This window comes from Myotis yumanensis, unplaced genomic scaffold, assembly GCF_028538775.1.
Source record: "Myotis yumanensis isolate MYYU_CA2020_CCGP unplaced genomic scaffold, mMyoYum1.0.hap1 SCAF_13, whole genome shotgun sequence".
In the NCBI taxonomy this organism is placed as follows: Eukaryota; Metazoa; Chordata; class Mammalia; order Chiroptera; family Vespertilionidae; genus Myotis; species Myotis yumanensis.
In genome coordinates this window covers 16,200,736-16,215,635 of record NW_027223764.1, presented here as the reverse complement: position 1 = coordinate 16,215,635, position 14,900 = coordinate 16,200,736, and the positions used below count along the sequence as shown (strand labels likewise).

The 14,900-nt window shown below is 50.6% G+C and overlaps 1 protein-coding gene across 2 annotated transcripts in view; it reads right to left on the bottom strand.

The window, feature by feature from the left end:
- The window catches only part of SH3PXD2A (SH3 and PX domains 2A), a 209,967-nt gene extending 201,894 nt beyond the window's left edge, over nt 1–8,073 (bottom strand). For both annotated transcript variants that reach the window (XM_070432353.1, XM_070432354.1), the window contains exon 1: nt 7,908–8,073. In XM_070432353.1, the coding sequence (XP_070288454.1) occupies nt 7,908–7,979 (72 nt within the window). In that variant the 5' untranslated portion in view covers nt 7,980–8,073. The remainder of the gene's footprint in view (nt 1–7,907) is intronic.
- Nucleotides 8,074–14,900: the final 6,827 nt, after the last annotated feature.

The following is a 14,900-nucleotide window of genomic DNA, read 5'->3' as shown; positions in this document are numbered from 1 at the left end:
AGGCCCCTCTTTACATGCAGCTTACCGGCTTGTGGCGTTTGGCAATTCATTTAAGCTCTGTGGGTCTCTGTGTCCTGGGCTGTACAATGTGGATGCCAGCAGTAAATACTAGTACACGCTTCAGGGGCAATTTTGAACGGTTCCATAAAGCTCTTAGCATGGAGAAAGCATTCAGAAATGTTAGCTTTTCTGCTTTTCTTTTTTTAAGAGAGAGAGGAAGGAGGGAGGGGAGGGAGAGAGGGAGAAAGAGAGAGAGAGAGAGAGACTGATTTGTTGTTCCACTTATTTATGCACTCATTGGTTGATTCTTGTATGTGCCCTGACTGGGATCAAACCCACAACCTTGCCCGGCGTATCAGGACGATGCTCTATCCTACTGTGCTTCACAGCCAGGGCAACTGCTATTCTTTTTATCATTAAGTTTTCCCTAAAGAATCAGGCTTACTGGAATGTACAGGAGTGTGGTGAAGGTTAAATACATGAAGAGGTAGTTGAAGCATTGTACTTGAAAGTAAAACAAGTTCAGAGAGATGCTGAAGGAGAAGGCAACATTGGCGGGACTGTTTCGGGTAACAAGGAGACTTCAAAGATATCCTGGGCCCCCAGAAAGCTGTTTAGTATCAGCCCCCAGACCCTTCAAGGATCGGGGTTTCCTCTCTCTTGCCCTGGGGTGCTGCGGTGGCCGGCCGTGTCTGGGAATGTGGGTGGAAAGTACTCCACTGTGACATCCTGCGGCAGCATCGGGCCCTGCCAACCAAGGTCCTCCATTGGTAAGGCCCAAAGCAGCCATGCCTCACTCCTTGCCGCTCCCCCTTCTCCTCCTCCTCCACCCTCCCTCTGCAAGTCCTCTGGGGTGCAATCAACTTTTATGAGGCAGCCTGACCCCTCAGAGTTAAGAACTATAAACAGAGAGGGACTGGGCTCTGGCCTGCCAACTAGAGACCCCATTGCAGAACTAGAAAAAGGTTCTAGTTCTGGCCTACCTCTGTTACGGCCACGGCTGCAGGAACAGGCCTAGAGCCAGCTTTGGAACCCACCAGGAGGACCCCATCATGACCATCCGCTCCCCTTCCCCCGAAATCCCTGGGAGAAAAGGAAGGTTCAGAGGTGTCTACACAATAAACTGCATTCCCTCAGCTCGTAAGAGGCTCTCAGAAGCTAGCCTGACCTTTCCCTTCATCCTTCTCCCCCACGTGGGTTCTGCCCATACTTTCCTTGTGTGATCCACCTCCAGCACCCCTGCTTTTCCCTTTCTTGGAATTCCCTCCCCTCTTTTTCTCTCCTCAATCCTACTCTTCACCATCCACATCCTAATGACTCCTCAAGGCCCATCAAGCCTGCTTTCTCTAGCCAATCTTCCCTCTCCTGAACTTAACCATTACTATAGCAAATACCTATGTGTGCTTAGTATGTACTTCGTACTGCTCTAAACTCATCACGTTTATTAAATCACTTTATCTTCACCACAGCCCTATGAGTGGGGTTCTATTTTCCCCTCATTTTTTGTTTATTTTACAGATAAGGAAACTGAGGCACAGAGATATAAGTAACATGCCCTGGGGCCCTTGGCAGTAAACGGTGGAGACGGGATTCCAGCCCAGGGACACCAGAGCCCAGGTGCTCTCCGACAACACTGACTTCCAGGTGCACATCATCTCAGGTGGTGCTGCCTGGATTCCTCAGGTACAGTATTTCCATGCCCCTCTCCCCCTGACCCAGCTCTAACCAGGCAGAAAGCAACAAGTTCACAGACTTGGGTGTCAGAGACCAGAGCGAGGATCCCAGCTGTACTGAATTCCTCTGAGTGAGAGTTGCACAAACTCTCTGGGCCTCAATTGACGCATCAGTAAAGTGGAGATAAAACCCCCACCTACCTCATGTGGTTGTTACACAGTTCTAATAAGATCCCCTCTAAAAGGTGCCCTTCTCTCCTCACTCTGCATCTGATCCTCGCTGGGCTCTGCTCAGCACCTTTGCTGATGTGGTAACTTGCCTGGAGGTTACTCGGGGGCATGAGAAGGGTCTTCTGGGGGCTCACCCTCCCACCTTCCTGTCCTCCTGTCCAGGCCCCTCACCTCTCTCTCCATTTACCTACCTTCCTATGACTGACTCCACTAACGGTAGCAACTGCAAGAAATCACACATAGCTCTGGGAATCCACCTCCTGAAACGCTAGTTACACTACTGGACGCTTCCATTATTTTTGGCAATTGCCATAGCAGAGTAAACTTCTGGCTTTGGCTCAGAACCTATTTCCAAAGCCAGAATCTCCTCCTCATTTCCCACACACACCCCTTGCCCTTCCTGTTCCCTGGATCCCTGTCCTAATCCATTATCCCTTTCCTGGATTCTCAGAACTCAAGAAGAGTGAGTGTAACTACCGTATGTATAATGCTATTATTTGTTTTATTCTGTTTAATCGAGAGGCAAAAGAGAATAAAGTTGCCTATTAGACTTTTTCTGGCCAAGAAATAGTCTGGTCGGTGACTCAGGCTGAGGAAATTAGAAGGCAATTTCCAAGGGACTGCTGTGCAAACCCCAAATCAGAAGCCCTAACAACACTCCTCTAATTCAGAGCCTCCACTGGCCATTAACTCACGCTGGGCCCGGAATATCTCTTTGGAAAAATGCAGCAGTTGGCACTTATATTTCTGGAGCTGGATCCAGTCTCCTATGACATCAAATACGTTTATTTTTCCCTTCTCTTCCCGTTTGCCTGCCACCACACACAGCGATTCCAATCCTGATTTGCCCTCCCCCTCCCCCAAAACCTCACTCAACTCTAAAAAGGGCTATGATAAATGGCTGGTTGTGCGCCCCATTCCAACGGCCGTGAAGGATGTGGTTGGTTGTTCATAAGCAGGGAGCCTTGTCAGACCTGTGAATCACCCCTAGATCATTTCCCTCCTTGGAGAAGGAGAAGAAACTATTCTCATGTGTGAGAGAGAGAAAGCAGGCAAGAGGGCTAACCCATGTGTGGCGCTGACCTTGGACTAGGATCCTATTTGACCTTGCCTTTTCCTGGAGCACCCCTCTACCAGCCCCACCTCCCCAACCCATGTTCCTTCCCAACTTACCAGGAAGCCATCCCTAGATCAGCTCCAGAAAGCCATCCAGGTCTGAACAGCTGTTCCTTGCTTATGTGTTTCTCTTGCATGTTGGGTGTTTTCCACGGGGCATGTAGCCCAGTTTCCCATCCGACTCTGAACAGCTGGACCTTCTTTTTTGCCTCAGTCTTTCCTTTCCTCTCAGCTTCACCTATCACAGTGGTTCTCAACCTTGGCTGCACATTAGAATCACCTGGGAATCTTTTTAAAATCCTGACTTCTGGGACTCATCCTCCGGAAATTCTGTTTCTTTGTTATGGGGTGGGGCCACAACATTAGTAACAAAGAAACAGAATTTCTGGAAGATGAGGCCCAGAAATCAGGATTTTAAAAAGATTCCCAGGTGACTCTAATGTGCAGCCGAGGTTGAGAACCACTGACCTATCAGGTTCCAAATGCACTTCATTGTTTTGATGATCAGGAACAACAGGTGGAAACTAGTGTCTGCTGAGTGCTCACGATGGGGGCCAGGTGGAAGCTTTACCCCAAATTATCTCAGGTCAATTTCCCCAAAGCTCTGTGAGATTACAGGTGAGGAAGCTGCAGCCCCGAGTGGCTGGCCCAGGTGGTGTGGCTAGGAAGAGCCAGAGGCGGGATTTAAACCTTGATCTGCCCAACGCCACTCATTCCCTAACGGAACTGGCCCTGAGAAGACCCTTTTCATGCTGCAGCTGCACATCCTTCCTCCCGTGGGGCTGGACCCACAGTCGAAGGGCTTAGAGAAAAACTGAAGGGCTGAGAAATGAACAGGTCTGGGGCCAATTCCTAAAAATGTAGCTGCCAGGGCCAAGACAAAAACCTGTAATGATCTAAACACACGGGAGAATAAATTATTTCCACAGGGTCAATCTTTCATTTATCACCTCAAGTATCACTGGGGACCTGACATCACCCTGGATTTGCTCCACGCCTCGTGCCTCACCGTGACCTCCCGTCACAACACGAGGTGATGTCCCACACAGGGAGGCAGTCCTCAAATACCACCCTGCATTACTCTCTCACTGCTGTGCAGGCCTGAGGCTGGTCTCCAAAACCAGACTACAGATGAGGGGAAGGGCCCCATTTTAGGTTTATTTCCTCCTTTGGTAGTAAACTGACCTGAGTTTTCCCTGATCTCTCTGAACTAACTAAGAGACCCTGAGCAATCTCTAACTTCTCCACGACTCAGTTAACCCATCTGTATAAAGGGCATCAAAGAACCAACCCCATGTTAGGGTACAGGCAATGGATGGTAGGAATCACGTGAAATCATGCATGTTAAGTGTCTGGCTCCATGAACGGTAAATGCTAACACTGCTATTACTTGCATTCCCTAAAGAGTCCTGTAGAGGCTCAGAACATCCATGCCTGGTATTCGTCTGAATTAAACAATCAGGAAAGGAAATGACAGTGAAAGCACAACGCCTCCCACATCCAAACAAATAATGTCTTGTTTGTTTTAGATAAACAAGCGTCTCTCCACCTCCATATGTCCTGACATACACCTGCACATCCATGAGTGCAAAGAATTCTGTGGACCTGGACCCATCTCCTTGTGGAAAACCTGCAAAGGAAGACATCTGCAGTTTGCACCTCACGTCATCAGAGTCATTTTAAACACAAGTGGTCTGGGCCAGAGCCAGGTTACCTAAGGTCTCCCCAGTGGCAACTCATAAAAGCTAAGAAAGGAGCCCAACTCCAAGCCAGGGAGCCTGGCCTAAGCAGCAGCTGCCCACCCTCCCCTAACCCCACTCCAAGCAGGGGCTTGGCAGAGAGGAAGGAAGCCAGGGACTGACAGCACCATCCAAACGATGGAGGCCACATGCCCGCCTTTCATAAATAGACCCAAGCACAAGACCCTCGGTTGTCCGGGCAGCCCCCCCTCATTCTCGGGGAAGAGCACACCCTTTGCTGGATGTCCTGAGAGAACCTCTGCATTGTGTTCCCAGCCTCTAGAGCCAACAGAGCCCCTCCTGCTTGGACCCCAGGCCTCTCCTCAGCTCCCTCCAGCTAATAGGCACATCCCAGAAAACCTCTCTGCTCTGCAATTGGCCAAAACACAAACTCAGACTTCACCATCATGGAGGACAGGTGGGAGGAAGGCATGCTTCTCCAGGGCCGGGGCTTCCAGAACATAGGCGACTTGGACACAGTGTGTCCTGCCAGCTACCCACACCGGACTGCCTTACCCAGAACACTTCACCTTCTGGTGTGTGGTGTCCACCGTGCAAGGGCCAAGAAAGTCTAAGCTTCCGAGACACAGCCCCCAGCCCCCAACTGCTCCTCCTGCTGTGGTGGACCCCACCTACACTTTCTATTACTGGGTACCCTCTCCTTAGACACTATGCATTTATGCCCCAAATGTGTTAGGAATCTCTTGCTACCACCAGGTATTTGTCTTCCTGGTCAGCCCCAACTAAACGTAGGGTACTTCAATGAACAAAACCCACACCACAGGCCAAAGGCCAGTTCGACCCAGGTGCTGTGACTAGCTATGATGTTGCAAGTGACTTGACTCTTCCTGGTTCTCAGTTTCCTCATCTGTAAAATGATGGGGTTGAGCCAGATGAGTCCTGGGGTCCCTGCCAGCTCCGGAATGTCACACATGTAGCACTTTCTCCTTTAACTGTTTTGCACAATGTTAGTTCATGGCTCCACAGGACCCCATCTGTTCAGTGACATCATTCCCTGCCCCAAACATAATGTCGATTTTTACATGGGAAGCAGGGATGTCCTGGAAAACAGTTTGTCTATAAAAAGGGAGGAAATGATCATTTCAAGGGATTTGGACAAGACTTCTTTTGTATTTTTCACATAAAACAAGTTATTATCAATCTTAAAACCCAAAATCTTTCTCCCTTTTTTTTTGCCAGACCATTAATAGCTGGTTTTCAAAAGTGCTTTCTTAGTCAGAATCTCACCAAAAATAAGCTACCATTTAATGACTGCTTGTTATGTGCCAGGAACTGGGCTAAGTGCTTTGCATGGATGATCTCACTTAATTCTCCCAACAACCCTATGAAGTAGACTATTATTACCCTCACTTTAAAAATGAGGAAACTGAGGCCCACAGAAGTTCAGTAACTTGCCCAACGTTTCTCAGGGCCCTAGCACTTAACTACCTCTCCAGACTCGGCAGCGGATCCCTGGTCGCTTTAGCAACACTTCTGGCCGGTTGCCAGTATGTCCTACATCTATAACCTTGGACAGCATTTGTCAGATTGGTAAGATTTGATGTTTTACCTAAAATCCAGAGTTGGAAAAGCACCTGTCTGGGTCTCAGAGTAGAGAGTGCAATCTGTGGAAAGCAGTGCCAACCTTAACTGGAGACTAGAAAAAAGAACCCCGAAAACTTAGCCTGTAACATTTGAGAAAAAAATTAGGGAGGCTGACAATAATAAGAGCTGGGATGTGTAAATGGACATCTGTCCCTGGAATAGGGTGACCACTTGGTGACCCAAGTCCTCCAAAAAGAGCTTTCTTGAAAAGCAGGGGAAGTCGTTTGCTGAGCCTAATAAAGCAAAAGAAACAACTCAATGACCACGTCAAGAAATGTTCCCCCACAGGCACCCACCTCTCTGTCTAGTCAGGAACCAGCCCCCAGGGTCCACCTCTTCCCCAACAGGAGCCCTGCCGAATGTGCTCCCATAGGGAACCCAAAGTTCAGAGCTATTTGCGATAAAGGCAGAAAGAGTCCCCTGAGGCTAACATTAGCATAAACCCCAGTTGCCTTCCAACAGGGAAATAAAAAGCATTTCAGAGATCCGTGTGCAGTCTAGGGCAGCAACCAACAGCCTGTTTTAATTGTTAAAATTAATGCGTTGGGCAGTCTGAATGCCCCTTTAAGTGTCTAATTTGAAAATAAGATGCAGTCCTTCTGCTTTGGATGCCCGGCTGTCTGTTTCTTCTATCTCAAGTACAGGAGCTCAGACTGCTCGGCCCGGGGCCGGGCGTCCCCAGGCGTCAAGGATGCCGAGCTTACATCCTAAGGTGCGAAGGATGGGACGACAGGCCTGGCTGAGATGAAAGGAGGCCGTGTCACACAGCCTCCCAAGCTCGGCTCCGTCAACCTTAGCCCTTTCTCATTAAGTTTGGGGAAGAAAGGGGGAGGGGCAGCCGCTCCTCGGAAGCCACAGCAAACATTAGCCTCCTCGTGTCTGGGGCTGGAGCATCACTGGAGAGGAAATGAACCCAGTTAAGGGTCACGGCCAGAGGAGGGATAAAAGGGAAAAGCCACAGTTCCCCTCGCACCTACAGACACAAGGACTTAACGAAGGAAATCCAAGCTCGGGGCGGAGGGTGGAGGTGGGACAGGGAGCGCAGCGGCTTCCCTCTGACCCCAACCCCGGCCTGGGGAGGCAGAGACCCGAGCGAACGTGGGGCGGGGGGGACGGGGGGGAGGGGGGGGGGGACGCGAGCGTGTGGCTTCCTTCCCCAAGGCCAGCCTCGGAAAGCATCCTGGTCGGCGTGCGCGGGGGACCCCAGGGAGATGCTCTTTCCCAGTAGAGCTTCCCAGCGAGGATCTGACGAACGTTCCCCCCACCAGCCATCACCGCTCAGGCGGGTGGATGACTTCACCGCGGGAACAGACCAGGGCACCGCTGGCCAACTCCGGAGCCAAAAAAAGAAAACGCGGGGCTGGGGGAGGCAGCGAGTGGAGGAGGCTAGGAAAGCTCCCCTGGAGATCGCGGCCCTGCAAAGAAACTCCACGGCGAGGCTGCCCTGTGCGCACTGAGCTCCGGGACGAACCGCGGGAGGGGCGAGGGGCCACCCGGGGGTCCCCGGCCAGCCCCCCGGCAGAGGCGTTGGGGCAGGACTCACATAGTGCTTGGAGGGGTTCCTCCGCTTCTCCACGTCCACCACGGTGGCGTCCTGCACGCAGTAGGCGAGCATCTTCCCCCACAAAGCGAGTGGCGCCCCCCGGCGGCGTCACCTTCTCATCCCGGCCGGGCTCCGGCTCCTGCTGCTCCCCGAGTCCCTGCGGCCACCCGCCACTTCGTCCCGGCCGCCGCTGCCCGGGCTCCCGGCGCCTGCAGGTATGGCACCGGGGCGCTGCCGGTCCCGGAGGGCACGCGGGCTCCGTGCGCCCCGGGCGGCTCCCCTCGGGCCTGCCGCGCTCCCTGCCCTCCCGCGCCGCCGCCGCCGCCGCCGCTCTCCGGCTCGCCCGCCCGCTCTCTCCGCCGCCCGGTGGGTCCGGCGGGAACTGGCGGAGCAGAGGAGGGGCGGGGGTGTGTCCCGCCGGCGGGGACGGGGCGGGGACCCCGGAGCCCGCTGTCAGCGCGCTGGGGAGGGACAGGCGGCGCCCCTTCGCCGCGCTCCGGCTCCGGGGGCTCGGCGCTGGCGGAGGCTGTGGGCGCAGGAGGCGGAGGCAGGGCCAGGCAGGGAGGGAAGGGAAGGGAGGGGAGGGGAGACAAGAGGGGAAGCGCGCGGGGAGGGGCTCCGGGCCCGGGGGAGGGGCTCGGGGCGGCGGGGAGGGGGCTGCAGCCGAGCCGGAGAGGCCGGGCGGGCCGGCGCGCCCACGCCGAGCCCAGAGCGTGGTCGGCGGCCTGGCGCGGCCCTGGGCCACTTCTCGGGGGCCCTGAAACTCTGGGTGGCATCGAGGGAGAAGGGGCGGGGGGGAGGGAAGCCAGCTCGCCCCCACCCAGGCTCTGCGTCTTGGAGCGGATTTTTGTCTTTTTGCCCCTGCCTTTCCTTGCGCCTCTCACTCCTATCCCCCAGATCTCTTTAGTGAAAAGTAGTTTATGACCCTGCTGTTACTGCCCAGGCCCCCCAGGAAGAAACGGGAATGGGAAAGGGGCCGGCGTTAAATCCTCAAGCCCGAGCCTCTTTTGATAAACCACCTGCCCCCCTGCGGATCACAAAGGATGAATTCTCCCCGGAAATGGGATCGATCCGCTGCCTAAGTCGCCCATCGATCTGGGCCTCTGTAACTAACCTGTGACATCATTTTCCAGGGAGGTTACTAGACTCTGCATAACACCACGGCCTGAAGCCCTGGGCTCCCCTGAGACCCTCCACCCGGCGGGGGAGGCGGGAAGGGAACACACAATGGTGGGAAATTTCACTGGGTTGGGGGCCAGCTCTTCATTGGCCCCAGGCTCTGGCTTTCTCACCACCTCTCCCTCTTGCACGGAAAACTGACTTTCCACGCCACTTGTCTGTCCCTGGACCTAGAGCGCCATTACTATTTAATTACCCTACCTCGTGTAGTTCAACATTTTTTCCCATCCTAGTTTCAAATATATTTAAAGATGTCGTGTTTTCACAATGAAGCTTACTACTTCACTATCACAAAAAGCTTTGTGACTATGGACCAAGGTGAAACATCTGAAGTGGAGATGAGATGTTTTATGACTTCATTGTATTCATATTTTCTTCTTTGCCCTGTCAGAACCCATGTACCAATCTAAGACTTGATTCACACATTTGCCTGGGTCAGAGTACCCCACTATTCCTCCAATCTTCTTTGGGAAGGATGCTAGAACCCCGAGCGATGCCACTATCTAAATATTTGACCTAGAGTAAATATTAAAAGACATCTTAATGTTCTCATTTGTAAAATGTGGGTGCTGAACTAGATGGTCTTTTATTTTATTTTTATTTTTTAAATATTTTTGTATTGATTTCAGAGGAAGGGAAAGGGAGAGAGAGAAATATCAATGATGAGAGAGAATCATTGATCAGCTGCCTCCTGCATGCCCCACACTGGGGATCAAGCCCACAACCTGGGTATATGCCCTGACTGGGAATCGACTGTGACCTCCTGGTTCATAGGTCGTCACTCAACCACTGAGCCACACGGGTCGTGCGTAGATGGTCTTTTAAAATTCCTTCCCACATACACTCCAAGTTCTTAGCAGTAGTTAATTGTATGGAGATACTTTGAGTTCTTTGTTTTTCCTAATTAGCATGCCTAGATTTTGACACTTTAAAAATAAGTTTTTTTAATTTATTCTCTAAAATTCTAGAATTTTAGGATTGATTGAGACACTTGTACTATGCTCCTTTACAAGGCGTGTAGGGACAGAAGATCGTGAGAAAATTCAATTAATGTTTGTGGAACTGAAAACTGAATCCCATTGACAGATGCTTATCCCTTCCCTCAAAGGGAGTCCAACTGAGAAACGAGGACAGCAGGGGAGCAGGGTCCTCTCTCCTCCAGATCTCTTGTGCGTAGGGTCATGTTCAGGTCCCCATCAGAAGCAGGAGGGTGAGTGGGAGACCACTGATGCGCGCTGGGGAGGGACAGGCAGTGCCCCTTATTAGACTCTATTTAATAAAATGTGCCTCAGGACTCAAGGAAATGGAGGCCTGGAGTAATCCAGGAGAGCTGCATGGAGCACATGTCCCTGCGCTGGAGCCTGGGGGATGGGCAGAGTTTGGAGCACCTTGGAATACTCCGCCTTCTCTGAACTCTCCAGGCCAGCAGCACTTGCCTTGAGCTGCTTGGACATGTGCAGATTTGTCCATGACACACTTCGTTTCCTCTGAAAGCACCTCATGCAGAGGGACTGGCTTTAAGTGATCTTACACTTCTTTGTACTCCTCATGTAGCCATGCACACTAACTCATACACAGTAGCAGTCACTCTAGAATCATCTGTTAAATGAGTGATCAGTGGAAGAAGAAAAGCTGGAGCGAGGAGACCTGACATGTGTAACCTGAAGCCTGAACCAGCCGGCGACAGGCAGAGGGCCAGGAGGAGGGTGTCCACCTGAGGGAAAGGTCAGGGAAGAGGGTGAGGCACAGAGAAGGAAATAAGGAGAAGGATGGGCATGGGGGTTTCAGACTATAAGGGATCTTGACATTAGGTACAGCTTCTCTGTAAAAAAAAACCATTGTAGCCCTACCTGGTTTGGCTCAGTGGACAGAGCGTTGGCCTGCGGACAAAAGGGTCCCAGGTTTGATTCCAGTCAAGGGCACATGCCTTGGTTGCAGGCTCCTCCCTGGCCCGGGCCCTGGTCAGGTCTTGTGCAGGAGGCAACCAATCCATGTATTTCTCTCACATCGAATTTTCTCTCTGTCCTTCACTCTCTCCTCCATTCTCCCTAAAAACCAATGGAAAAAATATTCTCAGGTGAGGATTAACAAGAAAAAACAAACAAAAAAACCCCATTGGAGTAGGAGTCCTGGTAGATGGTGATCGGGCAACGATGCTCACTGATGAAAAAGGAGAAGTCAAGGCATCAAGCCCACAGTGAGGCCTGTTGGCAGGTCCAGGGTAGACCCAGGATAGGCCCTCAGCACTGAGCTCCCCTTACAGGAAGGGCTTCTGAGGATGAATCAAGACAGCCTGTGGGTTCATGGTAAAGAGATTCATAATGGCACTCAGGGACTCTTGCTCTGTGGACCACAAAGCATCCTGAAAATGCGAATTAAGCCTGAGAAGCTCCTGATGAGGGGAGTTCGTGTTCAACTGTTAGAGGGAAGGAAGAGAGGAGGCTTGGCTTGGGAGTCAGCTCACTGAATAGGCATCAGTGGTTTCCCACTCACCCTCTTGCTTCTGATGGGGACCTGAACGTGACCCTACACACAAGACATCTGGAGGAGAGAGGAAGTTCCATGCTACCCTGCTGTCCAAGTGACTCAGTACTCGCCTACAAGGTGATGGCCTTCTTTCAGCCTAAGAAACCCCAGACTACCTGACATCTCCTAAATTCAGGGTCTTTTTAAAAATATATATTTTTTAAATTGATTTCAGAGAAGAAGGAAGAAAGATATAGAAACATCAGTGATGAAAATTATTGATCAGCTGCCTCCTGCATACTTCCCACTGGGGATCAAGCCTGCAATGGGGGCATGTGCCCTGACTGGGAATTGAACTGTGACCTCCTGGTTCTTAGGTCGATGCTCAACCACTGAGCCACACAAGACAGGCTAAATTCAGGGTCTTGAAGCACAACTGGAGTGCTTCCAACTCTCCCTGAGCTCCCAAATTACCTCAACTGCAAGGAGCAACTGAGTGCCAGCCCTCACCCTAACCCCACGGTGCCAAGGTCTCTGGGGATTCGTTGGGCAGAAGTTATTTATACCTGTGGGAAGAAATCTCTTTTCCCTCCTGGAGCTGTATTCCCAAGAGGGTTTAAGCATAAAATGGTACAGGCTCTCCCTTCTTTCTGGTACATTTCAACCTCTTTCCCCTCACCCCCACAGTGCCTTAGGCATTCCTTGCTGTTCTACACACATGTACTGAGTGCCTGCCTCACATGTGCCTGGTGTGCCCCAGAAATGATTGAGACCTGCTGAAGGCTCCTTGGAGACCATATTTTGTTTCGTTCGTTCAATACACCAGCATGCCTGGCACATAGTAGGTACACTGGGTGGTCTGTGTTGAAAACATCTGCTCAACGAGCTAGTAGTGCTGGAGAGGACTGGGTAAACCCCTATTTTGCTACCCCCAACTATGAACTGGGGATGATGCCCATCTAAGGACCTTGTGTGAATTCAAGTGACAAAATACTAATGTAATCATAAAAATACCAACAAAACAAAAAAAAAGGAAAGAGGGAAAGAGGACTCAAAATAAAGATGCATATGGACTGATACATAAAAATCTAATTTTTTAAAAAAACATAATTGTAGGATGCTTAAAACCAAAGAATTTTCCAACTGGAAGGAACCAAAGAAGTGATTTCTTCCCCTAATTTTACAGAGAAGCACACTGAGGCCAAGAGAAACTAAGCAAGTTGCCCTATGCCAGACAGAGCAGTATCCCAGACCAGTCATCCTTCTCCAACACCATACTTATGAGCCTAGTCACAGGCAAGAAGAGTTCATTTAAAGAGCACGCTTTGCACACTTACGAAAACCTGCAGACCCAGACATTGCTCTTCCTTGAACTTGGGGTCCCTCGTTCCAATTCTCCATTTACACAAGCATCACACACTCCCTGGATCCCCATCGAGGTTGAACAGTCCTCGAGGGCAGGGACTGTATGTGTCTCCAGGGAAGCCTGTGCACAAGCAAATCCTATCAGCTCTTCATATGCAGAGCCCACCTGCCTCCTCTCCCATGTAGTTCCCATGACCGCCCCAAAGAAGATACACAGGAAAGCACTGAATGCTTAACAGAGGCACAGTATAATTCTTTCTTCCTCCTCAGAAAATGTATGGCAATTGCAATTCATTCATTTGGTAACTAACCGTACATTGCCTTAGCTCAGCCTCTAGTTTAGTAAACCCTTATTTACATCTTTTATTATTCTTTAACTTTGCTATGCTTAGGCTGTACCTTCTAAACTAGTAAGAAGCCAGTGAGGGTCTTGAGGACTGTGAACTGGACTCTGGCACCACCTTTTCCCTCCCCACCCCCACTACCAAAGCAACTTGGCCACCTACCACGCACACCCCACTCGGCACACCCTTTACAAGACTTTATATATAAAAAGACTCAATGAATGGTTGTCTTTTTTAAGTTTCTGGGATCTCAACAGACATTGGTAGATGCTGCTGATGAAAGTGATGTCTATGAAGATTTGAACAGAGTTTTGGAGAAGGACTTGCCCAGCCTAGGTTCTAGTCCTGCTCAACAATAACCCAGCCTTGTGACCTTAAAGTCACTTCTCATATCTGGGTCTCTGGTGATCTTCCTGGTCGCTTCCATACCCTAGCATGGTGGATAACTATTATGTAAGTGAAGTCTAACTGGACTATTACCCAGTGATGTGCAAATTTGAGTGAAATTTGGGGCCCCCTCCTGGCCAAAGTGGTTTTAGCATCTTTAACTCCAGCAAGTGGCCCAGGCTATATCCCTGGCTGACCTCTGGCAGAGACAAGCAGGAGGGCCTGGCACAGATAACCTGCCAATCTACAGACTATAAGCAGTCCAGGGCCACCTCCTCCTCCTCCTCCTCCTCCTCCTCTTCCTTCTCCTCCTTCTTCCTCTCTCTCTCTCTCTCTCTCTCTCTCTCTCTCTCATCAGCCCCAATAGACATATGGATGGGAGGTGTTCTGAGGATGGTCCCTCCTGGATTTGGGGTAGACACTGAGGCCAACTTCCATTCCCTCCAGAAGGGAGTAAATTGCTAGCCAGACTCCTCTCCTTGGTTGCTGGGGAATGAGACCAGGATGCGGCTCCAGAACTGTCTGCTGAGCCTCACTGTTCACTGATTGCAGCCATAATAATAGTCCCCTCCCACCACTTGCCAAACCATCTGGTGGTAGAAACTACCTCTCTCTGACTCCCAAAATGGCAAGTTCATCAGCAAAATCTCAACACGTTTCTTTACATGGCACCATTGAGTCTCAGTCTCCTCTGTTAGCCTTGACTCTGGTGAGGGTCATTATACAACAGATTTTTTAAATAGAACCACTTGAAGTTTCAGCCTTAGCAAATGACTATGCCCTGGAATACCAGAGGAAAATCTGGTTAACATGCATGGCCAAAGGACACAATTATATTTACTGAGGAAAAAATATTATTACATAACTCTAGCCTGCATCCCTAACACTGACCAGACATCTAGTCCCCAAACTGTGTTTCAAGACCTTCAGGGATGAGAGTGAGAATGGTTTCATACCATCTTTCTCAACTACTTAACACACCTTCAAGTGAATTCCTACCTGGTAGGGGGTTACCAGCATCACCATACTATAAAAGATCGGTCTGCATAGTTCCATTGTAACCAAAAGCCACCCTAGATTTTCTTTTTCAAAATCCCCTAGATTTTCCCAACTGGCATAGCTCAGTGGTTGAGCATCAACCTATGAACCAGGAGGTCATGGTTCGATTCCTGTTCAGGGCATCTGCCCAAGTTATGGGCTCAATCCCCAGTGTGGAGCATGCCGGAGGCAGCTGATCAATGATTCCCTCTCA